Source organism: Amblyomma maculatum, chromosome 6 (genome assembly GCF_055883805.1).
Source record: "Amblyomma maculatum isolate TAMU_Amacu chromosome 6, ASM5588380v1, whole genome shotgun sequence".
Taxonomy (NCBI): domain Eukaryota; kingdom Metazoa; phylum Arthropoda; class Arachnida; order Ixodida; family Ixodidae; genus Amblyomma; species Amblyomma maculatum.
Genome location: NC_139349.1, coordinates 148,095,696 through 148,121,870, shown reverse-complemented (window position 1 = coordinate 148,121,870; position 26,175 = coordinate 148,095,696). Strand labels below are relative to the sequence as shown.

At 46.1% G+C, this 26,175-nt stretch overlaps 1 protein-coding gene across 1 annotated transcript in view; it reads left to right on the top strand.

The window, feature by feature from the left end:
- The window catches only part of LOC146186990 (thiopurine S-methyltransferase-like), a 54,717-nt gene that overhangs the window by 488 nt on the left and 28,054 nt on the right, over positions 1-26,175 (top strand). The window contains exons 2-6 of the mRNA XM_084608157.1: positions 2,276-2,368; positions 5,747-5,876; positions 6,595-6,647; positions 7,556-7,630; positions 8,069-8,154. Of these exons, the coding sequence (XP_084464283.1) occupies positions 2,276-2,368; positions 5,747-5,876; positions 6,595-6,647; positions 7,556-7,630; positions 8,069-8,154 (437 nt within the window). The remainder of the gene's footprint in view (positions 1-2,275; positions 2,369-5,746; positions 5,877-6,594; positions 6,648-7,555; positions 7,631-8,068; positions 8,155-26,175) is intronic.

Here is a 26,175-nt window from a genome sequence, read left to right as displayed (position 1 = left end):
TATAAACTGGGCTGAAATGCTGTATATGCATTTCTTAAAATATTGTAAGGAGTGGAAGGTATTGATTTATTTCTGGGGTTTAACGTCCCAATGCAACGCAGGCTATGAGAGACGCCGTAGTGGAGGACTCCAGAAATTTCGACCACCTGGGGTTCTTTAACGTGCACTGACGTCGCACAGCACACGGGTGCCTTGCTTTTCGCCTCCATCGAAAAGCGGCCACCGAGGCCGGGATTCGATCCCGCGTCTTTGGGAACAGTAGTTGAGCGCCGTAACCACTGCGCCACCCTGGCGGGTGAGTTGAAGGTATTACCGGTGCCTTTGGTAGGACGGATACGTAGACTGCCAGGAAACCGCTCACGGTTTTACTCTTACAACGCACAGCTAATCTGATATGAAACAACAGAAAGTGTGGAAGCTTGTTTTTTTTTTTCCTGTGAAAATACTGAAATACAAGCACGTTATATAGAAACACAGCGAATGCGACAGACAACGTAGAGTGTGTGCTTCTGGTGGAGGGGGGGGGGGGGGGGTAGAGATGGTGTGAACAACTCGTTGTAAATGAATCTATTCCAAACGCTTGAAATGTTAGCGAGAACGAGTTTTTTTTTTTTTTTTACACCACGAAATCGTCTTCTAGGTATGCCCCAAATTCCACAGGATATAGTTAGGTCAGGGAATATGAAGTTCATGAAATTGCCATAAAATAAAAACCAGAAGAAATGGGCGCTTTCTGAAGTGAAATAAAAATGCGTATTTGTGAATTTCGACTGAAAGAAAAATAAATTGAAATGAATTGCTCAGCACTTCGAAATATGGGAACCAAATATCCAGTGAGCCTACCGCTTACAGTCTATTCGCATCTTGGTTTCATGTAGCGCAAACAATTCATTTACGCAATTTATCGTCTTAGTTGTTATTTGTTTGCAGCCTTGAAGGTGCGAATGAAGAGTACAGCAGATCAGTCCGCCTTTTCTACAATGAACTGCTTAGGAAACATGATCGATTCGCTCAGGCAAACTGCCTTTTGACCCATGACTAGTTTATCATGATTTCCGTTTCTGCTGAATGACCACCTTCCTCAACTCCTCCTTCGTGCCCTATATAATAAGAAAATCAGAAACTGTAATGGAAGAGATAAAAAAAAAAAGAATCGCGTAGCCAGCGACACTGAACAGTTTGACGCAAGTGTCTTTTTAGACAAATTGGTAAGACAGAAGACTAATTTAACAAAAAGTGGTTGTTTATTTGTTGTTAATGGGGTTTGACGTCCCAAAGCGACTCAGGCTATGTGAGACGCCGTAGCGGATGGCTCTGGAAATTTCGACCGCCTGGGATTGTTCAATATGCACCGATATTGTATAGCACACAGGCGCCTTGCTTTTCTTTTCCATCGAAAAGTGGCCGCCATGATTTGATCCCGCATCTTTAGGCACAGAAGTAGAGCGCCCTAACTACTTCACTACCACGGCGGGGCTTGTTTAATTTAACAAATAGTCCCTGAATATAAAAGACCAACGATAAATCGACTTGTTTGTAGATTACAATGCCGGGAACAGAAAGCTGGTTGACCATCAGTCTGAAGCGCTGCTTCGAAACGAATGAGGCATTGCAGCGTCGGCAGGTTGTGGGTCCTCAACAGTCATTTCCGAAGGCTGAGAATCGCTGCGGAAACGTGGCTATCCAGAAGTGAATTGTTGAGTCCGTTTTTATGATGCACATTTGTGGATAGCGTAATTTGTTAGTTTAGATACTTGTGAAACCACCTAGTGTCTACCCACGTCGCCATTGAACTGGTACGAGAGAAGAAGTACATGGCACGGTTACTACCCCAGTGCATAAGGTGCCGCGCTGAAGAGGGGGCATACGTTATGTTCCTAACTAATATAATGACTATCCCTTCTGTTTGGCACTTCTTTCTCGCATGTTCTTAACACCTTCATGAAAACTGCAAAACATGAGCTTCCAGTCCTTAAGGCTCATTCTGATAACTTCACATAGGCATACTTATGTTGGTACATATGAACTGTTTACAGCTTGGAATTCCGCATGAGATTACAACGAAAAACATGGAAACAAGAAACATGGACGCTCTAAATCATGCAATTGAACATATGATCTAATTGAAGCGCAGTTTAGCGGTTATCCCGGTCTGCTCAGTAATGAAGCATGGAAACCAAGAAATAAACGTGAATAGGGATGTGGTATGCGTACGACTGGTGAAGAAATATAGACAGCTCTAATATTGTGATCCCGTCTGTCGCTTTTAACACAGGGCCCTGAGTGACAACAAAGATGTCATCATGGCTGGAAAACGAGATGCACAGGTGTTCATTCCACTGTGCGGCAAAGCACACGAGCTGAAGTGGTAAGTTCACCGCAACCTCTTCTCCAGTTAGTGAAGAAAAAGACTGTTTGGCACATATGGCCAAACACGTGGCCATTTCGACCAAGCTTACAAACTGGAGTCATTTGTGTATGCATTTTGCAGGACAAATCTAACCTTTGTCTGCGAGGTAAAAGTTTCGTCGGACCGTTTTAGCAATAGGCGGTAGTTGCTCCTAGTCTACGCAAACAATCAATCGATAAGACATCGTTAGTAGGATGGATTTTATGCACCAAAACAATGGTTTTCTTTTTTTTTTTTACTGCAAGAAAACGAGCAAGTGAGGTGGAGGACGTCAACATTTCCTTTCTTGTAATGTTGAAGTGTACAATGGTTACGGGTCTAGAAATATATTTTACTGGGAGAAGTTTACACGCCAACCGACTAAAATATAGTTTCCCAGACCAGCAACCCAAGTTTCTTTTTAACGTTTATGGCTTAAATTCGAGGCTTTTTGGTTGAGCGCAGTGACCGTGCATGCAATTCATTGTAAGTGTAGAATTCACTAAAATGCACCCTTCACTGCTGCCTGCTCACGTTTACCAACACGCAAGACCGGGCAGTAGATATAATAGTCTCAGCGTTCGTGTTCTTTCTATCAGTGAGTACAAGTACAGCCTTCTGCGATATCAATTTTCAGTATGAGTAAGCTGTACAATATATTCTAATGTAATTATTTATTACAATACCTCAGAACAAGTAAGGCATTATATAGAGGCGGGATTTATATTGCAACGATTGTTATGAAAATGCTATGAAATGGGTTTCTTTAAGGTATACTGTGCACACAAAAAACAAGGGCGAGAAAGGTACACACTAACAAGCGCAGACACGTGACTGAAATTCATAAGGAAGGAAACACATATGCCTTCAAGCGTCATATCTAATGCCATGCGCAGTTCAGAAATCTGCCTTCTTTTTCATAAAGGTTGATTGAACGGTCGCTCACACAATCATCCTCACGCTTAATAATGAAAAACGCCTCGGCAAGTTGACGTGCGACCTGGTCTCTGCTTCTCTTTAAAATTCTTGTTTTCTTCAGCAAAGGTAGGCATGGCTTGTCGCGTGCAGCTTCCGGACAAGTGCCCCAGTGCAAGGCTAAATTCGACCCTGTCTTATAGAAAGCTGGTGTTCCCTTAAGCGGTCATTTAAACATCTGCCCGTCTGACCGATGTATGCCCTTCCACAGATTCGGGTACCTCGTAGACAACGCCAGTCCGACAACTAAGATATGGGTTGACATGACGCTTCACGCAGTCTTGCGTACTTATCTCTGCGGACATGATAAGCGGGCATAACGATGCCAATTTGCACGGTGCAGAAAGCACACCGGCACGTCGTAAGCGTCATGCCAACCCATATGTTAGTTGTCGGACGGGCGTTGTTTATGAGGTTCCCCTAACCTGTGGAAGGGCGTACATCAGTCAGACGTGCAGATGTTTAAATGACCGCTCAAGGGAACACCAACTTTCTATAAGACAGGGTCGAATTTAGCCTTGCACTGGGGCACTTGTCCGGAAGCTGCACGCGACAAGCCATGCCTACCTTTGCTGAAGAAAACAAGAATTTTAAAGAGAAGCAGAGACTAGGTCGCACGTCAACTTGCCGAGGCGTTTTTCATTATTAAGCGTGAGGATGATTGTGTAAGTGACCGTTCAATCAACCTTTATAAAAAAGAAGGCAGATTTCTGAACTGCGCAAGGGATTAGATATGACGCTTGAAGGCAAATAAGATGTGTTTCCTTTCATATGAATTTCAGTCGCCAGTCTGCGCTTGTTGTTCGACCTTGTTTTTTGTGTGCACCGTATACCTTGGAAGATATGTCTGACCGACTCGCCCAACAACGCACTTTTTAAAAAAATGGGTTTCAGATTCCAAAGAACAGCAAAATGATAATTTCAAAATTCAATCTTTGCTCGTAACACATAGTTAAGGATCAAGACTGTCCAAATATCAATCGGGAATGTTTTTGTCAATATGAAAAATCTAAGAATTCTTCGAGGGGACATCTGCGGATGTATTGATTATTTTATTCATATTCTAAGACGTGGTGGAGAAATGCGCTCCTTAGCAACACCCTAATAAAAGCGCTAGTTGATATTTATTATGTAGGAGTGAGTTTTAAAGGCTGTGAAAGGAATATTTAACTGCGGCTAACTGAATGAAGCGCCAAAACGTGCTTACTTTCATTGGTGAGCGTTGCGGGGACAAGTTCTTTATGCACAAGGGCGGTCACAATTGCACAACCACCCGACAAGTGAGAATGAGCACTTCTGTATCTATTTCATCACCGCATGTTACATATTTCTGTTTTTAATTATCTTGTTGTTAAATGAGCGCGCATGCCTTTGCTTTTAATTTCCCCCGCGCCCTTTCTTTTGTTGTGACCCCGCAACGTCTTTCAATTGTGGTAACCTTAAGCAAGGAGAATTTCATTATTGCGTTCACTTTTTGTTCTCGTTGATACATGAAACGTCACAAAACCTCTCTCTGACAAATAACAAAACTATTTAAATATATTCCAAATAAAACCCGAGGCAGCAAATAGAAATTGACGAAAAGAGAACACTATGCAAAATTTGAAGACATATAATTGGTTCTTCTTTTACAAAATCAAAGCCATATTATATTCGGTCGTAAGGTTGGTTATCAGTTCCTATATTATAGAAATAATTCTCCTTTTGAAAGTTGCGTCAGCGTCAAATTTTCGAGATCTTCGATTATGAGCTCTGATTAAGGCTATATGTTGCAGCCAGATTTAGAATGGACAGGAGAAGGGTAGTACTAGTATGAGCCTAGACCCTCTGTCGTCAGCGAAACCTACAACTAATAAGCTCAGCTGCCAGCTTGGGTGTCTATAAAGACCGCTATGAGCGCTATCGTAGCTTGTGGCCTAACGGCGCCGTGAGTTAATGGGCAAGGAAATCCTGGATCAATTTGAATTGATGCAAACCACAAGCATTGCATATTGCTTCATAAAGCCTCAGGAAGGCGTTGAACTGCAAAACAATGCTCCCCTTGCTTCTACAACGATAGCACTAATATGACGGCCTTTTGGCACCAACGCGGTTTTAGGTATTTGCAAATACATTTTGGTGATAAGGAAGCAGCGTTCGAAACATTAAGAAGTAAGCGCCGGTTAAGCGTCCGAAAGGTGGTTTCTCCAATTATGTGTACCCTTCGAAAGGGAAAGCGGCTTGTTGCTTCCGTATTTATATTGTGACTACAAGTTCTGGTGCAGAAAGCAGCAGCATGGGGTACCTTCTCTTTTGTGGGCTCTCCATTCGCAGTGTCCGCGTGATGTGCACATGTATCGGGGTCGGTGTAGCTCACAGCGCTTTTGCTCATTGGAAATTCAGGTTCCTGGAGATGGGTCACCGCGTGGTAGGAGTTGAATTTGTGGAGCAATGTGCGCGTGAGTACTTTCTGGAGAACGGTTTCGACATGGAGGAAATCACTTGCCCCGTCACCGGTTGCAAGATTTTTCAGGTGAGACACCCTGAATGTTACTCATGATGCGCAGAAACTTTCTCTTTTTGCGCAACTTACATGTGTTTGACACAGAAGTAGAATCAATATTGAGCAGTTACCTATTCCTATGGCGGTTCGGAAGAAGTTGCTGCTTGTGATAAAGAACGTTTCGTAAACATTTAGATGACAGCCGTTCGAGTAGCGCTGATTATTCTGACCGTCAGGCCAATGCATATAAAGCCCTTATGCCTAAAACGCACGACGTCTATGGGTGATTACTTACTGCATCCACCTGGTCCTTGCACTAAGTTCACTTATTTGTACAGAATTGTTGCATCGCAGAGAACTCTTACGGAAATCCTTTATCCAAGAGCCAGTATGGCAGAGCGCTTGGTGTACCATGCTTAGTGTAATTTCACAGAGAGCAACTGAAGTCGCAGGATCTCGTTTTAAATAAGCAAACCTATACAAGTGCGAACAGAATTACACGTCCTGCTTGACGTAGTTGAAAGCTCGAATAAACAGCAGCGGTGAGGCATTAACTCAAAAACAATTTTACTAAGCTTCTCCTTTTACTCTCAGTAATCTGGAAAAATTTGTTCATGTTAACGTTTTCAAACAATCATTTAAGCGGCGAGAGCCAGCCAATTCATTCCACAAAAGCACAAGTCAAACATATTTCCTCAGAAAACAGGGAATGCCTTATCATTCTTTGATGTCCTTTATTCCGTCATAGACGCCGGACCTGCGCCTACGAATTTTCACGTGCAGTATTTTTGACTTCAAGAGGTAAGACGTTTTATGTTGCATAGGCTCATAAACGTTCAATACGATGCTGCTGGCGTTAGATTACTGGCCTTTTTTTTTGGCCGGGCGTGTGCGAGAAGTAACCCCTCTCGTGATCCTTGTCATAGGTTTTCTTCAGCTCGAGCGGAGTCTTTTTTTTTTTTTTTTTTATTGCTACACTATCGGCACCATGCCAGCTTATATTTTATCTCCGCGTCATTTTTCGAATGGGCCTTAGGGCGTTAACAAGAGTTGGCGCTTCGACTCACGCGATTGAATTAAAAATCAGAGCAAGGCATACGAACACAAAGAAGGTCGCGCTTCAGTTTGGTTGGGGCAGCATAGATCTACAGAGGAAACAAAGTGTCGCACAGGTGTGTAACGAAATAGCGTATTTATTGAAAGGAAGTGTGCTAGGCCTCGAAGCACACCCTGTATGTCCACAGTTTGAAATCTCGTTTTTGCAAAACATAATTTGCCTACGACTTACTGATCCACTCTAATTGATGCAGACTTCGATAACCAGAACTTCTTAAGTTCAAAAATTATATTATGTCACCGTAGAAGAAGAGCTGTAAACTTGTTTCAAGTGAACAAAAAAAAAAAAAATGTCCGAGCTTGGCTGTGAAAGCATACTTTACGAAAAATATTGCCTAGTGATGAAAACCTTTGCACATCGTAATGAAGGTGTTTTCAGATTATTGGCAGAAATTGTGCCAATATAATAAAAAAACTACAAATGCATGGCAGTTTGAAGTTTTTAGGAAGATACCCGTTTTGAAAGTTGTAGACGTTACATAGAAAATTATCCTGAAAAGGCTGTAATTGAAGACTATTTTATTTCCGCGCTCTAATTGAATGGGACTTCAATTGCGCACGCAGTTACATATTTACTTTGGCTCTCTCGACAGAGAATGTGCGGGACCAATGGACATCGTGTTTGACAGATCTGGTTTCACGGCAATCCCAGAACCAGACAGAGCGAAGTGAGTTTCATTGAGTTTTGCAAATGCTCTTCATTAGGTAACATTAGGTCTCATAACGAAGAGTCACTCTTTGTTCAAACAAAGAAATTTTGTTAAAGTCTCGTAACTCCCAAGCATCTTCCTTCTGAACGAAGACCAATTAGGACATGAGATCTCCAACTTAATTAAACAGTTCCCTTGATCTTGTTAGATAAATGACCAATTATGTCATTCTGCACAGTAAACAAACAAGTGAGGGGGGGGGGGATGATAAGGCTACTTTGACCAAGCTCCCGTAAGACAAAGAGTAGTAGAGCAAAAATATCCAAGGTATGAAATACGAGGCCGTTTGTTTTGGCCGTGTTTCGTTATTTGTTTCCAATCACCGCAATTCCACGAGCTTTGCAGTCACGGTACAGCGACCGAAAGCTTCAAGTGGTAGTCTTATGTTCTTTCCAGATACGCCGCTGCGGTGAAGCCCCTCCTTGCACCTGGATTCTCATACGCGATGTGGACGGTAGTCTACGATGCACCTTGGTATAAAAGTGCGTACTGCTTTTGCTTGTGATTTGGTTTACCTCGACATACTGGCCGCACATTACCCGCCTACCGAGAGTTCATGTAGTGCAAGTGAGCACTCATATGGCTCTTAATTTTTTGACTGCTTAGAAAATTTTCTCCGTGATGTGTTTTTTCGCGAACGCTGAAGTAGATACGTTTGCTACCTAGCCGCAAGATCGCAGGACTACCCTTTGGCGGAGATTTTGGCTGCGCAGCTCCTTCTCTACAATGCATGCACTCTCTGTTATGTGAGTGATTGGAAGGCGGCAGTCACTCGACAGGCAGCTCTCCAAAACAACTCCAGCCCAAATTTTAGGAAGATATGCTTTCCTGTTCAATGATCCTGTACTTGAGTAGAAAGATTTACCTAGAGGCCACAAAATTATACCGGTTGTGAACGACAGCTTAGAAGTCGTTTGGCTATACATCTAGCATACATCGCTCGTCTTCACTGTGTGAATGATTTCGTGTTGACTCGCTTTTCACCCCTAGCTGTTTTCTTTCATAAGAATAAAACAACTGATATATATACCCCGCCGGGGTGGCTCAGTGGTTACGGGGCTCGGCTACTATTCCAAAGGACGCGGGATCGAATCCCGGCCTCGGCGGCCGCTTTTCAATGGCGGCGAAAAGCAAGGTGCCCGTGTGCTGTGCGATGTCAGTGCACGTTAAAGACCCCAGGTGGTCGAAATTTCAGGAGTCCTCCACTACGGCGTCTCTCATAGCCTGAGTCGCTTTCCTTTGGGACGTTAAACCCCACACACCAACCATATATATATATATATATATATATATATATATATATATATATATATATATATATATACCGGGTGTCCCAGCTGACTTGAACCAAGGGTTACAAAATAATATATTTGAGGTAGGTCAGTGAAATCAGTTGCATACAACTACCAGCCTGCTTGCGCACTACAGGCAATTTTTTGTTTCGCAATTCCTTAATTGCCTAATTATGTTAATTTTTCTAATTTAGTAAATATCGACTCTAGACCAAACATGTGAATTGCAAACTTGTAGAGCACCTTCAGAAACCCCCATTCCATTAATTGCGATAAAGAAAGTCTCACGTGTATCTTTTTTTCCGGGCTCAAAAGAAAGCCCGCGAAATACAAATAATACCACGTGACTAGCGCATTTGAGCGCCGCAATTGTGGTGCTCTCAGTCGTGGTTTGAGCGAACGAAATCAGCTGCGGCCGTGACCCGATTGTCCCGTAGCAGCGGCAGGCAGAAATGTTGGCGATGGTTGGAGCGAGCTCGAGCTCGCCACGTCGCCACCGCCGTCTTGGCCAGGCCTACGCACCGCAGCAGCCTACATCACGACAAGCGGATGACGATAAATAACCGGCAAATGAAGATGCAGCGCTAATTTAGTCGAGTCACATGATGTCATCTCGCCGCTTTACCCAAGCCTGTACGCGCAGATTCAGTGGCTGATGCCGTATCGCTCATCCGTTTGTCGTGACGTTCGCTGATGGGAAAGAAGCAGGCCTTGTTCGAATCTCTGTGGTGTCGGCTCGCCCCGCTCGTTGCTACTTGCACCGTCACGTGGGCCGGCTGTCTGACGCGGGCGAAGAAACCATTGCAGGCATATCGGCCTGCCGCTTTAACGGGGCCAAGACACGGCCGCCGCTAATTTCGTTCGCTCAAACCACGACTGAGAGCACCACAATCGCGGCGCACAAATGCGCTAGTCACGTGGTATTTTTTATATTTCGCGGGCTTTCTTTTGAGCCCAGAAAAAAAGATACACGTGAGACTTTCTTTATCGCAATTAATCGAATGGGGGTTTCTGAAGGTGCTCTACAAGTTTTCAATTCACATGTTTGGTCTAAAGTCGATATTTACTAAATTAGAAAAATTAACATAACTAGCTAGTTAAGTCATTGCAAAACAAAAAATGCCTGTAGTGCGCAAGGAGGCTGGCAGTTGAATGCAATTGGTTTCACTGACCTGCCTCAAATGTTTAATTTTGTATCCCTTGGTTCAAGTTAGCTGGGGCACCCGGTATATATATATATATATATATATATATATATATATATATATATATATATATATATATGTGTGTGTGTGTGTGTGTGTGTGTGTGTGTGTGTGTGTGTGTGTGTGTGTGTGTGTGTGTGTGTGTGTGTGTGTGTGTGTGTGTGTGTGTGTGTGTGTGTGTGTGTGTGTGTTGGCAGTACGAAGTGGCGAGTCCTAAATGCACGTTATGTTGAGTTTACCAAATCTGTTTATGATTTGGGTGGAAATCCAGACTTATTTTATTTTTCTTTGTTCCAGAACGTACACCACGTTCACATGTTGTAAGTGCGCCAAAATGCGTAGTTGCTAGCAGCTAGCCAAGACATTATTAGGGACATACCATTGGTTACATCTGTTTTAATTCTAAGCACATTAGGTTAGAAAACTCGAACCTATTTGAAGAAATCGAAGTGTGTCACGAGTCATCAGAGGTGTCATGAGATCGTCCGTCGGGATGGTCTTCCGCTGTTGCCCCCTCGAAACGGAACTGTGGCATTAAGGCCAAGTTCATTGGCTTTATTCAGGCTACCTCAGTCACATTCTGATTCTGATCTAGGGAAATGCCAGACTTTCAGTGATTGTCGATTAGGTTTCTTTTTACCGTAGGGTGTCAAATTATATAGCAACTGGTTTGTGCGGTGTCGGCTTCCCGGTGTTACAAGTCAGCATAAGCAAAATGGAAACGTTAAAATGCATAAAGCAGATAATCTTCTCATGATCTAAGGAAATTTAAAATGACCAGAAATTGCAAGTAATTGAAATATGTAATCTTGTTTAACATGCGGAAGCCGACCGGCTAGGACGACTTCTGCGTCTCCGCACCCACTGCCTTAAAAGCAGCATGCCGAAAAGGCCGTGCCATCTGTGCAGCTCGGTTCAGTTGGGCGCAGAATCAGCTAAAGAGAATAAAAAAAAAAAAAAAAAAAACCTGGCTCAAACACAGGTTTTACACGAGCGTGCTGCAGCACAGGAAATATATTGCCTCTCGTTAATGAACCCCATTACGAGGTGGATGGAAGTCCTCCCTGTGCTCAAATGTCGACGAACAGAGTAGGCTTTGGGTATGTTGTGTTTTGCTTTCTTTTTCGCTTATTTTTACCCGGTCGGCAAAAGCAGGCGAGGCGTGTTTATATATATAACTTCAGCATGCCAAAAACAAATTTTATAAGATGTTCGAAGAAATTAGATCTGTGACTTAACATAGATAACACGGCTACTTTCTGTTAGCAGTTGGGGGAAGACCTCAAGAAACTCGCAACATTTGGCGTTCCCAGTGCCACGTACGGTGATAACACGCTTGTCGACTGAAAAGGTGTTTTGTAACGCCGTATTGCCGTTTACTTCTGCAGCCTCTCCACGAAGCACTGACGAAGCTACCCTGCGGGAACATTTCGGTAATTTCATTGTTTTATACTCTCTCACTGATTCGTTTTTTTTTTGTTTTTGTGTTTTGCATTATCATCGTCGCAATCACCAAAGGACATTGTTAGAGGTCTACTCGGCTGTGGCATCTTAATTACCGCTTTTAAACTGCCGTCTGTACGAAAAGAGAAAATCAGTCACCTGTGAATGATGGGGCTAATTCTGTGTTCACTTAAAATTATGCCTTTTTTTTTTACTCTTGTGGTAGCTTCCTTGATTTCACCTCACAAGCACACGTTTTTTATAAAGCGTTGTTGTATTTTCGTTTCTTTGTTTTTTGTAGGTAGAGTGCTCGCTTGAAACACGTGCTACCGTGCGAAGCTTTTCAAAATCGCCATGAATATTTGTTATGATGCTCCAGAATTGCTTTTAAAATGTAGGTCTTTGTCTCATGATCACAGCACGTCCTCTAAGGAACGCACATCTTAGCTGGGTACTTTTGAATCAATTTATTTGACTCTGTCTCAATTGTAGTTTGCGGATAGATGCATGCTGAAGCGAAAGCTTCACTACGCCATGTATAAGTGGACGTCAACCTGGCAAGCCGCGTGACTTTCAACGAGCCAGAGTCAACACTGTAACTGAATAACTTAGCCATGGTACCAACTATCATGTACCGAATCACGTATTCCCTCTAGTGGTTGACGGCGTCCTTGACTCCATAGTCTCGGCAATTTAATCGCTGAAAAACCATGTCTGTCCACTAAACCTTAATCTAACGAGCCTAAAATGTCAGCACCTGGGATTGTAGCGCTTGTCTGTTTGCTCCATTGTACGTGTTTTCTGCACGCTTTGTGTCAAAATTAATTACAGATTAGCCTAGACCCACAGTTTAATCACTTTACGAACGGCATCAACTGTTACGTCCGCATCATTGTTGTCTGAAATGGCGTGCTGCCTAAAAGCTCATGCAAATAAAGACGAATGGAATCATCAAGGCATTGCGTGCATACACCGGAGAGCAACAATAAATTATTTTATTTCTTCCCATCATACCACACTAACTTGCTATATTATTTCTGCACCTCTGCTAGCTTGTAGAAGGGACAATAAGCGTTCTTTCGCAATTCATGGTTGTTTGGTCGCCTAGTGTGGAACGCTTCACTGAATGTTATCTAGGGCCCCAGTATTCTTCCAGCTGTTTTAAAGCATAGTTTAAAAGACGTGTTGCATACGTTCGATTAACGCAAATATCAACTTACTGAGCAAGGGAATGGACGAGAACAGAAATATACACATTAGTGGGCAGGTATAAGCTAAAATTTAAACACGAAGTAGTTAGTGGAGAGTTATTGTCAGAAGCGTCACAGGATGCTGCTGAAGTGGGGCACGCGATAATTAAATACCCAAAAGAGATGGCATAACATATTGTTACGTGGCGGCAAGCGATGAAAACAGTTGAACAAAGGGCAGAGAGAAGATGCTCGATGGTCGTGAGATGACGTTTTATGAATTTGTGTGCGGGCCGAGCGCGCGCGCTTCTCCCACGCCACTGCCCTCTTCCTCCTTCGTCCGTAACATGACCAGGGGCTACCGAGCGATCGTCCCGGTCGTAGACGCGGAAGTTTACCGATGATGATTTCATGGCATGATGAAGGGCGTGTCTAGATGCTTGAAGAAGAGGAAGAAGTAAGAACAGAACGGCTTGCCGGTACGATGTCTGATGCGTGGGTGATCCGCCTCTCCTGGAGCTGTCAACCATCCGTCACCAGAGTCCATGGGACGGATGGCTCAAGGTCACTTCGGGCAGCTTGGGCGGGGGTTGCGTGTTCGTGTCCATCGGTTCTCATCGGGTCATTCGGGTCCTTCGTCTCGGTTCTGACTGGTCGGCCTGTTCTCCTTGTCTTCAGGTCCAGGCTGGGGGCTGGGCGGTGGTAGTTGGTCAGGTTTGGGCTTGAAGGGCTGGGGCGAAACTGCTCGGCGATGTCCCTGGGCCGTCGGTTGATGGTCCCGACTTACAGATGGCGTCTATGCTCCAAGGCGAGGATGGGGATGACGTACGCAGCACCTCCAACCAAATGTTACGTAGCGGCAAGCGATGAAAACAGGAGAACAGAGGACAGAGAGAAGATGCTCGATGGTCGTGAGATGACGTTTTATGAATTTGTGTGCGGCCTAGCGCGCGCGCTCCTGCCCACGCCACTGCCCTCTTTTTCCTTCTTCGTCTGTAACAATATATTGACACATGCCATTCATAGACGACGAAGATTTGAACCGGCGATTCGGAGAAGACGACGAAGCGAAACGGTGCTGCGCTTTTGTGCTGCCTTGACTGGCTGTTGGTGTTCTTCGGTGCCAGAGTGCCAGAGCGCCTTCTCTGTAACGTTACGTTACAAATCTGGTGGAGGAATAGCCAGGTATCGATCCAGTCCTGCATAATCAACCTGTCAATACGGAGCTTACCCCCGTACATCAACGCCTCGGCCGCCGCCTACGTGGAGAGCCCCCTGAATTTGGACCCCTTCCGGCCGCTACCAGTACGACGCACCCTCAGACGGCCATAGAACCTGCTGCAATGACATCTGAGAGCAGGCTTCCCACCCACATTCTGTGTCATCAGCCGCGAACACCCCCCTCTTTTCATGGCGACGTGTTCGAGGACGCCGAGGACTGGCTTGAGAACTACGAGCGAGTTGCTCGTTACAACGGGTGGACTGATGAGCGTAAGCTCCACAACGTGTTCTTCGCTCTTGAAGAGTCTGCACGGACATGGTTTGAAAACCATGAGGCTTCCTTCCCATCCTGGGCAGCCTTCTGTCGTGATTTCAAAGCCACGTTTCCTAGCGCCGACCGCCGGGAGCGAGCGGAAGCTGCGCTACACTCGCGCATTCAGCGCCAGAACGAGAGCGTGCGTATGTTCTTTGAGGACATGACACGCCTTTTCAACCGTGCAGACCCACAAATGTCATAAGATAAGAAGCTGCGTCACCTGATGCGGGGCGTTAAACAAGAACTTTTCGCGGGACTGGTGCGCAGTCCACCACGCACAGTGGCGGAGTTTCTCAGCGAGGCAGCGACCATGGAGACAACGCTGCAACACCGAGCCCGTCAGTACAACCGTGACGTGAACATCATTAGGTCCGACGCACCCCCTGTACATGTCGGCAGTGACATGGACTCACTACGCAATCTCATCCGTTCTGTCGTGCGGGAGGAACTGCAAGCGCTCCGGATGCCTTGCAACACAGCATCTTTTCCTTCATTGGCTGAAGTCGTCCGGGACGAGGTGCGTATGGCAGCTCAGCAAGTTGCTGACGTTGTTCCCCAGCAGCGCGTTCCTCACCAGACGTTTGACGCGAGGCCCACCTACGCGTCCGTCCTGAGTAAGGCTCCCCCGCCAGACCATAGTATCAACGCCGCAGCTCCAGCAATGGAGCCGCAGGGTCCCCGCATGGAGCACCCCGCATGGAGCCGCATGCAGCCTCGCTACTCCCCTCCGGCAATCTACCAGCCACTCCGTAGAAGTCAAGTATGGCAGTCCCGGGATCGTCGGCCCCTGTGCTATCATTGCGGTGAAGCCAGTCACCTATACCGGGCATGCCCGTACCGCCGCGTCAACATGCGGGGTTTCGCCTCGGAGGGCCTCTACCCTCGGAATGCAGAACGGCCTACTGAGATTGCAAGCGACCTTGCAGCGCGACAGTACCCCGTCACATCCGGTTACCATGAGCGTCGGTCTACGTCCCCGACGAGCAACCGTTCCACAAGTCCCCACTCTTCCCGACGCCGCTCTCCCAGCCCTGGCCGGGAAAACTAATACCAGCGGCCTTCGGAGGCAGGGTCGCTGATGTCGGGAAATGTGAAGATCCTCCGTCATCGTCAGGCCGACCCGACGAGATTTCACTTGTGTCAGGTAGCGACAGCATCCGGCATACTACCTCCGATTTGTGTGTAACGATTGATGGAGTGGATATCACCGCGTTACTCGACACTGGTGCCGATTATTCTGTAATGAGCCGTGGTCTCGCCCGAGAATTGAAGAAAGTTTTGACAAACTGGTCCGGCCCGAAAATTCGTACGGCGGGAAGTCACTTGATTGAACCTGCAGGCAAGTGCACAGCGCGGGTCGGCATCCGTGGTTTTGTGTATGTCGGAGAATTTATCGTGCTTCCTGAGTGCTCGAAAGACTTGATCCTTGGTCTAGACTTCCTGCAGACCAACGGCGCTGTCATTGACCTGAAAGAAGCGCGTGTTTCTTTTTCGACGAAACGAGCCGTAGCGCGCATTGAAAACGAAGATCCGGATCTGAACGTTTTGCGTATAGTCGACGATGACGTGAGGGTTCCGGCACGTTCTAGTGTGCTGGTTGTTGTAAAGCATGATTTGTTCCACGATTACGAGGGCATCGCCGATGGGCACCTTCCGCTACTCCTCGAGAAGGAATTAGCCGTTGCTCGAGGACTCGTACAACTCCAGAACAGTTGTGCTACTGTCCTCCTGACAAATTTTGCTAAGGAGACGCGGCATCTCGCCAAGGACACGGCTGTTGCCGTCCTTCACGATGTTACTGCCTTACCTCAATTATGCACCGCCGGAACGAACCCTAAAGAAGAGGCCGCACCTTGTCATGCTCTGCAAACCGTTAAAATTAGCTCCGACTTGAGGCCCGATCAAAGGAATCTTCTCTCGGCTCTTCTGAGCGATTTCGCAGACTGCTTCGCCACAGGCTCGAAGGTCGGTCGTACTCCTGTCGCCAAGCACCGCATCATCACCGATGAGACCACGTTACCGGTATGCCAGCGCCCGTACCGGGTTTCTCCTAAGGAACGTGACGCCATTAAAACGCAAGTGGATGAAATGCTTGCGGACGACGTGATCCAGCCTTCGACGAGCCCATGGGCGTCGCCAGTGGTCCTTGTCAAAAAGAAAGATGGCACCTTGAGATTCTGTGTCGATTACCGAAAGTTAAATAACGTGACCAAAGAGGACGTCTATCCGCTGCCCAGGATTGATGATGCCCTCGACCGACTACGCGATGCCAGGTACTTCTCCTCATTAGACCTCAAAAGCGGATACTGGCAAATCGAAGTGGATCAGAGAGACAGAGAGAAGACTGCATTTGTGACGCCCGACGGCCTATACGAGTTTAAGGTGCTTCCGTTTGGTCTTTGCTCTGCGCCGGCCACGTTCCAACGTATGATGGACACGGTTTTATCAGGTCTCAAGTGGCAGTCGTGCTTGGTGTACTTAGATGATGTTGTTATTTTCTCGCCTACTTTCGAGCAACACTTGGACAGGTTGCGCATCGTGCTTCAAGCACTCAAAGGCGCGCAACTAACGATCAAGCCTGAGAAATGCCACTTTGCTTTCAAAGAACTACGCTTCCTCGGCCATGTTGTCAGTGCACAGGGCGTTCTCCCTGATCCCGAGAAGACTACCGCAGTGTCAAATTTTCCACGTCCCACCGACAAAAAGGCACTTCGACGATTTCTAGGTCTTTGTTCGTACTATCGACGCTTCGTCAAAGATTTTTCTAAGATAGCTGAACCACTGACAGCACTAACCAGAGATGACATACCCTTCCTGTGGGGAGACGATCAAGAGCAAGCCTTCCAGGAGCTTAGAAGCCGGCTACACAAACCCCCAATTCTCGCCCATTTCGATGAAGACGCCGCAACAGACGTACATACTGATGCCAGCAACGTTGGCCTCGGCGCGGTACTCATTCAGTGGCAAGGCGGAATAGAACGGGTTATCGCCTACGCGAGCCGAACACTCTCACGATCAGAGGCGAACTATTCGACAACGGAGAAGGAGTGCCTTGCGGTAATCTGGGCCATCAGCAAGTTTCGACCATATTTGTATGGACGACCCTTCCGTATTGTCAGCGACCATCATTCCTTGTGCTGGCTGGCAAGCCTTAAAGACCCGTCTGGACGCTTAGCTCGTTGGAGCCTCCGTCTTCAAGAGTATGACGTCACTGTTGTGTATAAGTCGGGACATAAACACCAAGATGCTGATTGCTTGTCACGCGCGCCATTGGACTCCACTGCAGTGGAAAACGCCGACGATTTTCCTTTTATTGGGGCCATTACCCAATCCCATATGGCTGACCTTCAACGCAAGGACCCGGAACTGGCGCCGCTCATCGATTATCTGGAAGGACGCGGTGGTAGAGTACCGCTTGTTTTTCGTCGTGGCTTGCAGTCATACGCTTTACGAAGTGGAGTTCTCTACAAGCGCAATTTTGAAAGATCCAAAGAGACATTTCTACTCGTAGTGCCTACGCACCTACGGCCTGACATCTTAAGCGCTTGTCACGACGAACCGTCCTCCGGCCACTTGGGAGTTAGTCGTACGCTTGCAAGAATTCGGGAGAAATACTATTGGCCGAAATTATTACCTTCAGTGCGATCTTACGTAAAAACCTGCCGTGATTGTCAACGCCGAAAGACTCCACCCGTGAAACCAGCTGGATTTCTTCAGCCGATCGCTCCACCGAAAACTCCTTTCCAACAAGTGGGGATGGATCTTCTTGGTCCTTTCCCGAAGTCAACTAATGGAAAGCGTTGGATTGTTGTCGCGACAGACTACTTGACCCGATATGCTGAGACCGCGTCGCTCACAAATGGAACTGCCACCGAAGTCGCAGAGTTTTTTGTCCACGACATCGTGTTGCGTCATGGCGCTCCGGCTGTTATCATTACCGATCGCGGGGCAGCTTTTACGGCCCGCCTGACTAAGGCTGTACTGAACCTTACACACACTAGTCATAGACGGGCCACGGCATACCACCCGCAAACTAATGGCTTGGTGGAACGGCTAAACCGAACTCTGGCCGACATGCTGTCTATGTACGTGGATATAGAGCATAAGACCTGGGATCAAATCCTCCCATATGCCACGTTCGCATATAATACGGCACTTCAGGAGACGACGCGGCTCACACCCTTCGAGCTTGTGTTCGGCCGTCGAGTGACCACTCCACTGGATACAATGCTGCCCGTATACAACGACGACGAAGATGAGCTTGACCTGGACATCGCTAGTTTTACCCAGCGTGCGGAAGAAGCACGGCAGCTGGCAAGGCAGCGCATATACCTACAACAGCAACTAGACGCTGACCGTTACAACAAGGGACGGCGCTTCGCTACCTACGAGCCTGGAGACTATGTCTGGATTTGGACGCCCGTTCGTCATCGTGGGCTGTCTGAAAAATTGCTGCGCCGGTACTTCGGCCCATATCGTGTCCTCCGCCGCCTCAGCGACGTTACTTACGAAGTTGAATCCGCGACCCAAGATCCCCCAAGCCGCAGACGACGCAAGTTCACTGATGTTGTACACGTCGTCCGGATGAAACCCTACCACGATCGCCCCGCTGACTATTCTTGAGACTAATGGTCAGCTCATCGCATCAAGCAGCATTTGCAGCATCGAGGCGATGCTGCCAAAAAGGGGGGCAATGACACATGCCATTCATAGACGACGAAGATTTGAACCGGCGATTCGGAGAAGACGACGAAGCGAAACGGTGCTGCGCTTTTGTGCTGCCTTGACTGGCTGTTGGTGTTCTTCGGTGCCAGAGTGCCAGAGCGCCTTCTCTGTAACGTTACGTTACAATATTTGTAAGAAAGTGCGCTGAAATACAGAGTGGAGAAACTGAGCTACTATAAGAAAGTTCTGCTGATTTATGATGAGATTTAACGCCCCAAAGCGACTCAGGCTGTGAGAGACTCCGTAGAAAAGGATTGGGGAAATTTATACCATTTGAGGTTCTTAACGTGCATTGACATCGCACAGCTCACACGCCTTGAGTTTCGCCGTTATCGAAAAATGGTCGCCGCAGCTGGGATTCGATCCCGCGTCCTTGGTTTCAGCAGTAGACGGCCCTAACCTAGAAGAGACTGCGGCGGAGCAGAAAGAATGACAGATGCTACGATTTATTACCTTGGAGTAAAGGTTACAACTTTTGTAGCAAAAGCTGCACTAGGATAGTCAGCGGCGAATTTCGGGTTAGCGCCGCTAGTCACTGCAACGTATGCGCCGCAACCATGGCAACTAGCTGCTCCATGCCACAAAAAATGGAAGAAGAGGAAGAAGGGAAGACAGAATAGTGAGGAGAAGACGAAGATGCCGGCCTTATGGAGCAAGAAGATTCGTAAAATGCTAAGTAGACGAAGACAAAAAAGGAGAAGGGGAGCATGAGAAGATAGTGAAAAGGGGGAGAAGAAGAAAAAGCCGGTCAAATGGAGCACAACGATTCGCAAGACGCCAAGAAGGCGTACCGTCTCGCCGATCGCACCATATGGTTTTCAGCCAGTGCATCAGCGACAGGAACGTTCTAGTCGGATTTCGTGAACAATCCGTCTGGTAGCTTTTGCTACGCATATACAGGCTTAACCGAGTTGAGCTGCCATCAACATTTTCCCCTAAGATATGTGTGCGTAAGTTTATGTTTAAATAGTAGTTCCTTCGCAGCAAGCATGGTGTTAGTCATGGCCAAAAACATTTGCTTTTTGACGCAGAATAATCAAAGTGCGGTTCAAAGCCAGTTATAATTTGTTGTCACCAATGCGAGATCCCTTAGCAACTTGACTCATTTGGTTAATTGGGCTGTAGGTACCGCTTCAGCCTCAATGAACAAAAAGTGTTGAAAATTCTCTACTCGGCAAAATATACCTCACGTCCCCCTGGGAAACTGACCAGTTAATTTCGAGATAGCATACGGAAGTCAATTTAACTGTTTACAGAACGCTAGTATTCCGCGTTATTGATGGCCCTATGAAATTTATTTGACAGACTGCTCTGTCTCTAATCAAACTACTAATGAGCGAGCATTGTTATCAGAAGGAGGCGAAGAGTGTGCGAATATTTGAAATTTCAAAAAAACAAAAGAATCGAACATGTTTCTAATTAAATTAGAATTCGGATTCGACAAACTGATATTCGAATTTGCAAGTATTCATATCGATAATTAATCTAAACAGCACAGATGACCGGACAAGGAACAGAAGAGCCAAACCTGGCGCTGATCTCTTCTGTCTCTTCTATTCCTTGTTCTTCTTATGTATGACATCTGCGTTATTCTACAACTTATTTCGAATTTTCGAAAGATACCGAGTACACCGAAAAGTTTCGAATCCGCCGCAGTTTGCCCGCACTGCGCGCGTCATCGCAATTCTTGTCCACATGTGTTGTGAAGTGAAGCATCCTCAAAACTTAATAGGGCTTTTTTGAATAGGCCGTTTCGGCAGTGTGCGCTAAGCGAAGCTTTGGACAAAACCTTGAAGAAATGCCGTTATTCCTTTTATTTCAAGATGCAGACATGCATCGTTGTTCAGATAAAATTTGGTTCAAATGGTTTTTAGTAGTTTTTTCAGACCCATTTGATAATTCGAGCTTTCGGTTAAATCAGACATTTTTCTCGTCCCTTGAATATCGAATTATTGAGAGTTTTCTTTATTCAATAGTGATATAGAGCGCCACCAGATACAATGCAGGCCTTTCCTGTACAAATACGTCATGACATCGTGCAAAACGTTGCAGTACAAGCCCTCTACAGGAGGGTCAGGCTGTGTCGCGTTTTAGGGAGAACGACCCTTCAAGGCCAAGATCGCTGCCGTGCTCTGCATAGATGAGAGACCGTAGCGAGATCATGTTGCTGCGATGGCAATGAGAACACGACTCATGACGGGTCTTTCATCGAAATGGACGGCTTAGAGTCCGCAATAACTGCGGCTGCACCTGCTGAAAGCGGTCGTTCTAACAAGTGTGCGGAGAAAGCAGCAACAGCAAAAAAAAAAATGTGCCGGCATTCCCACTCGTAAGCCGTCCTAAGTGTCTCCGCTGAATTTTATTACCGATATTTCCTCCAAGATCCAGCCTATCCAAGGATTTTTTTTTCTCCGTCAGACTAGTTACACTCACCCCTTAAGAAGAGCCGCTGCCAAGCCAGCAAAGATAAATCGAGAATTATGCGCTACAATATAATGAGTAAATTTTCACTTTTTTTTTTTCAGATTGGCGGCCAGTTTTGGGCGTTGCCTTTAGTCAATGAAACTCACAAACATATTCACTCTTAGCGTATTTCCGTAAAAAAGGCTTGTAATAGGATCTTAATGTCATATATTTACGCATTCATATTTTATATTCTGTCATTCGTATTTTATGAACATTTCGCTTCAATTACAGGTGATGCTGGCAAGCTTGAATTAGTCGCAAGCAGAGTCATGAATCCAGCTGTATTCCTGGACGGAGTTGCTCCGGCTACTATCACCCTCTGGCGTCTGAGTGGATGAAATGAAGGAATAAAGACCTCTTGTGGGCTGTCCGAAAGTAAAAATACTGAATATCCGACACGTATAGCTATGGCTGCCTTTTTAATCCATGTCTTATATACGTGGGCTCGGAAATAAATAACACGGTAATATGAACTTTGATTTCTTGCAGTTTTCTTGGGACATTAGGCTAAACCATGACATCACTTTCCCAAGTTTACCTCTTGTACAGATATAACTGCACATTGGACTAAAACGTAAAGGCTAACGATAAGGGCTCTACCTAAGTATAGGGCAACGCTGAGGGCTATGGAATGAAAAATGGTAGGTTTAACGCTAAGAGATAGGAAGCTTGCAGAGTGGGGCAGATAACTCGAGCTAATGATATTCTAATGGAAATCAAGAAAAAACGGGCATAGGCAGGGCATGTAGTGCAAAGATATATGATAACCGATGGTTGTGTAGGGTAACAAATTGGATTAGAAAGGAAGGAAAGCGTAACAGTGCGCGGCAGAAAGTTATTTGGGCAGATGAGGTTTAACGGTGAAATTTAAACAGAGATTGAAAGAAGCTCAGCTAGATATCGGAATTGTCATGCATCAAGGTTACACTACCGAGCTGGAGCTTCAACGATATAATGGTGCCAAAACATAATGGCAGCCGTTCTGGCATCAGTACCAGCACGCCGGCCGCGACAACACTGCGCCCACAAACTCTGAGAAATTTCTCGGCCTGCAATCAATGCATACAGGAAAGGCATCCTGAGCTGTGGCAGGCATTCAGACAGGCGATAACTACAAGGCTGCCATCAATATCCTCAAAGAACGCTTCTGTCGGCCTGATGTCCTGATCTAAGAACATTTAACGCAGCTGCTTTACTTGCACTAGTACGGAACAAAAACTAGGTGAGCTCTTTACGATAATTCTACGACCACCTACAACGTAGAATGACAGCAGTGACGTCTCTTGGAGTGAAGAGTAGCAGTTATGAAGCCATGCTGTGCTCAGCACTGTTCAGAATGCTCGAGTCGAGTTTCACAAATGGCTGTCTTCAGATAAAACGAAGGACAAATGGAGATAGGGAGCTTACTCAAATTCTTGAAGTTGGATGTCGAAAGTCGATAGAGGGCACTTCACAAACCAGAAATGAAAGGTTCAGCCTTTCATTTTCCTTCCCTTTCGAATAGCCTAACACTCAAAAAGGGATCGACAACTTCACTGTTGACTAGTCAGCCTAAACAATATGAAGATTGTGCCTTTTGTGCATTGAAAGGTCATATTACTCAAGATGGCAGAGAATCACTCTCCTTAGAGGAAAAGAAAAGTAATATGCAGAAAGCCGGCCGATGTTTCTGGCGCTTGTTCAATGGCATACCTCTAATCACGGTCTCAAGAAAAGTGTCAAATGTGACAATTCAAAGAAGGCACATCACTCCGACGTGCGACCCAATATTTGGGGTCAGATGCCAGATCAGATAACACGGTGTCTGGGTTGAACTCTGCGCCGCACGATCCGGCAATATTGACGTCCACTGAGCTGCTGCAGACAGCTGAAGTCTGGGCACAGGTTAGCCAACGACTAGTTCTCGCTCGTGCACGTTTTGATGAAGGAAGTAAAAAACTTGTTTGACAGAAGAACGTTCACGTACACCTAATATAGAGGTGGTGGGTGAAAATGATAAGTACCCTTCCGGTGGATAAGGCAATACCTTCAAATAAAAGCGAAGAAGTGTTAGAATTTGGTGTGAGGGGGGGGGGGGGATACTACCAAAGAGATCAGTCTCGAGAAGATCTGTTGCCATGAGCTACTGCTCCCGGATGATGTTGTTAAACAAGTCAGTCGGAATGTGACTGAGCTAGCAGGCGTTACCTTATCACCTGAACAATTGACCAGAAATGGCATTGGAATTCTCATTCGAGCTGACTACAATTAGACATAGCAAAGTGCTGTAGCTGTAAGGCGGTGTAATGGCAGTTCAGTTACATTTTGGATGCACACTTTAAGCAGCCATTCCGCGCAGCAACGATAACACGACGGTAGCAGTTCTTCGAGTCAGTGTAACTGAAAACACAGGTCAACTGGCAACTGAGCTCGTCATGCTGAGAGCTTGAAGGTATTCACATCCTCGAACCCCCTCCCCAGGGAAAAGAAAGAAAACGAGGTGGTTCATCAACCCCCTAGATTGTCAATTTGGCTCAGCGATGGAAGGTACGAAGCAGCACTTCCTGGGAAGCAAGTGAACTTTCCTCTTGCTGAAAACGAAGGAATTGCAAAAAAAGCTTAGCCAGTCTCGCGCCCTAATTATTGAGAGATGAGTGAGACAAAGCTAACCTTGTACGATGACGTCATAGGTCCGTACCTCGAACAGAAATTCTCGGATAGAGTTTCAAGTACCGACCAGAAAAATTGTAAACAGAGTGTACTACATGCCTAACCGAGCTGTGCTGCGGCCTTGCGGCTTAATAACAAAAGTCATAACACTACTTGATGCTTCATGTAGCGACGTAAGTTGCGTGGCACTCGAACAAGAATTAGATCCACGTCTGTACATAAACTCGGATATCTTGAAAATGATACTAAATGCCCGAACGCGCCTCTCTGGACTGATTGCAGATGTCGAAAACTCGTCTCCGAAGATCGCACTTAGAAAGGAATACCGTGGTGCTGTGCGCTTGTTTTGGTATAGCAATGTGCTAATAAAAGACAAAACCCTCCTCTAAAGGGTTGGGGAATTACAAGGGCTTAGTTCGGAGTGACCAGCACTTCATTGCTGCTTGCCGCGACAATAGGTGGTCATCAACATGCGATTAGCGACTGTACTGACCAGAGCAATGACGCTTGCCCAAAGCTTCGATGTCGACGACCTTGACACGGGTACAGAAACAGAAGAATCTGAAGCACTGTATCCAGAGGCCTTGAGCTGAATGAAAGGAGCGAGAATAACTCTTTTAAAGTGGAATTAAAATTCAAAAAGGCTACAGCAGCTCTTTGAGAAGCAGGAGGTGGATGTCCAAAAGGCCTAATGGAATGCCCCAGACCAAGTGCAACACGCGTGATTGCTCTTGTGGAGAATTGAGGAGAAGACCAACTGTCGTTTTTGATGGCACACGTTTTCGAATTTGTAGTTCGTAACAGCAATACAAAAATATTTATCCTCCAAGTGTCAGCACGCATTTGAAATCCCCTAGGTCTGATCTCCCCAGTTACCTTAACAAACACATCGATGTTCCAAATGCTATGGGAACTTCAAATTCGCTAGAATTCAGCGTTGCCTGATGAGATGAAAACAGCAAGGGCACACTGTTACACAGCGCTGCACAACTTAAGAGAGAAAACTGCTCCAAATTTTTTATCAGCGCTGCTATTGGTGGATTTGAGATGCATATTTTCACAGATGCAACTCCAAACGCCTACGAAGCTGTCGCATACTTGGTCCCATGTGAACAATGCAGGCCGACACTGACTTTGATCTGGTCCAAAACGAGAGCCGCCCCATTTAAAAAGCTTTCCCTCCCTAGACTTGAATTGATGACAACGCTAATGGGCGCCAGACGGAAAGAATACCAGACACTCACGTCCAGTCTGCAAGGAAAGAAAAGTGGTTTCTTTGTTCAGATTCGACAACCGCATTTCACTAGGCAACGTTCTGCATAACAGTACAAACCGTTCGCCGCCAAACGCACGCTGAAAATTCAACAGCTGGCCATCCAGAACACCGGAATCACTGCTCGAGAGCAAAGCATCCTGCAGAAGTTCTAAGAAAAAGAGCGAGCCCCAAAACCTTAAAAAAAAAGCCGTTTGGTGGAATAGACCTACCTGACTTAAGGAATCCCCCATTGCTTGGGCAAGGCATAAAAAGGGATTTGATGAGCGCCGCAGGTGAGGAAAGAAGGGCAGTGCAAGTACACAACGTAAGGATAGGAGAAACTGCCTTACCGAGGAAAAGGCACAGCTCCATATTGAAACTTATTCGCGTATTGCATGGATGGAGCGATTCTTGCAGAATTCAAGGAATCCTAACCGGAAGTTAAGTGAATATCTGACGACGGTAAATGTCGCCCAAGGACGCAATTGTGTTATACGCCAAGCGCAACTAGAGATATTCCATGCATAGCTACAGTGTGTGCGTCGTGCATCAAGCTTGGCCTAAACTCTCCTTTGCAGGACCTGAAACCTTAATACAATGACGGAGAACTGAGTTGGGGGACGTCTGATTTACATTTGCCTGTCCCACAGCACTACGTAGAACACAATAATACACCCTGCCGATGATCATTTCACGGAAATCTTGATATTCGCCACCCAACGCAACCTTCCATACGCAGGC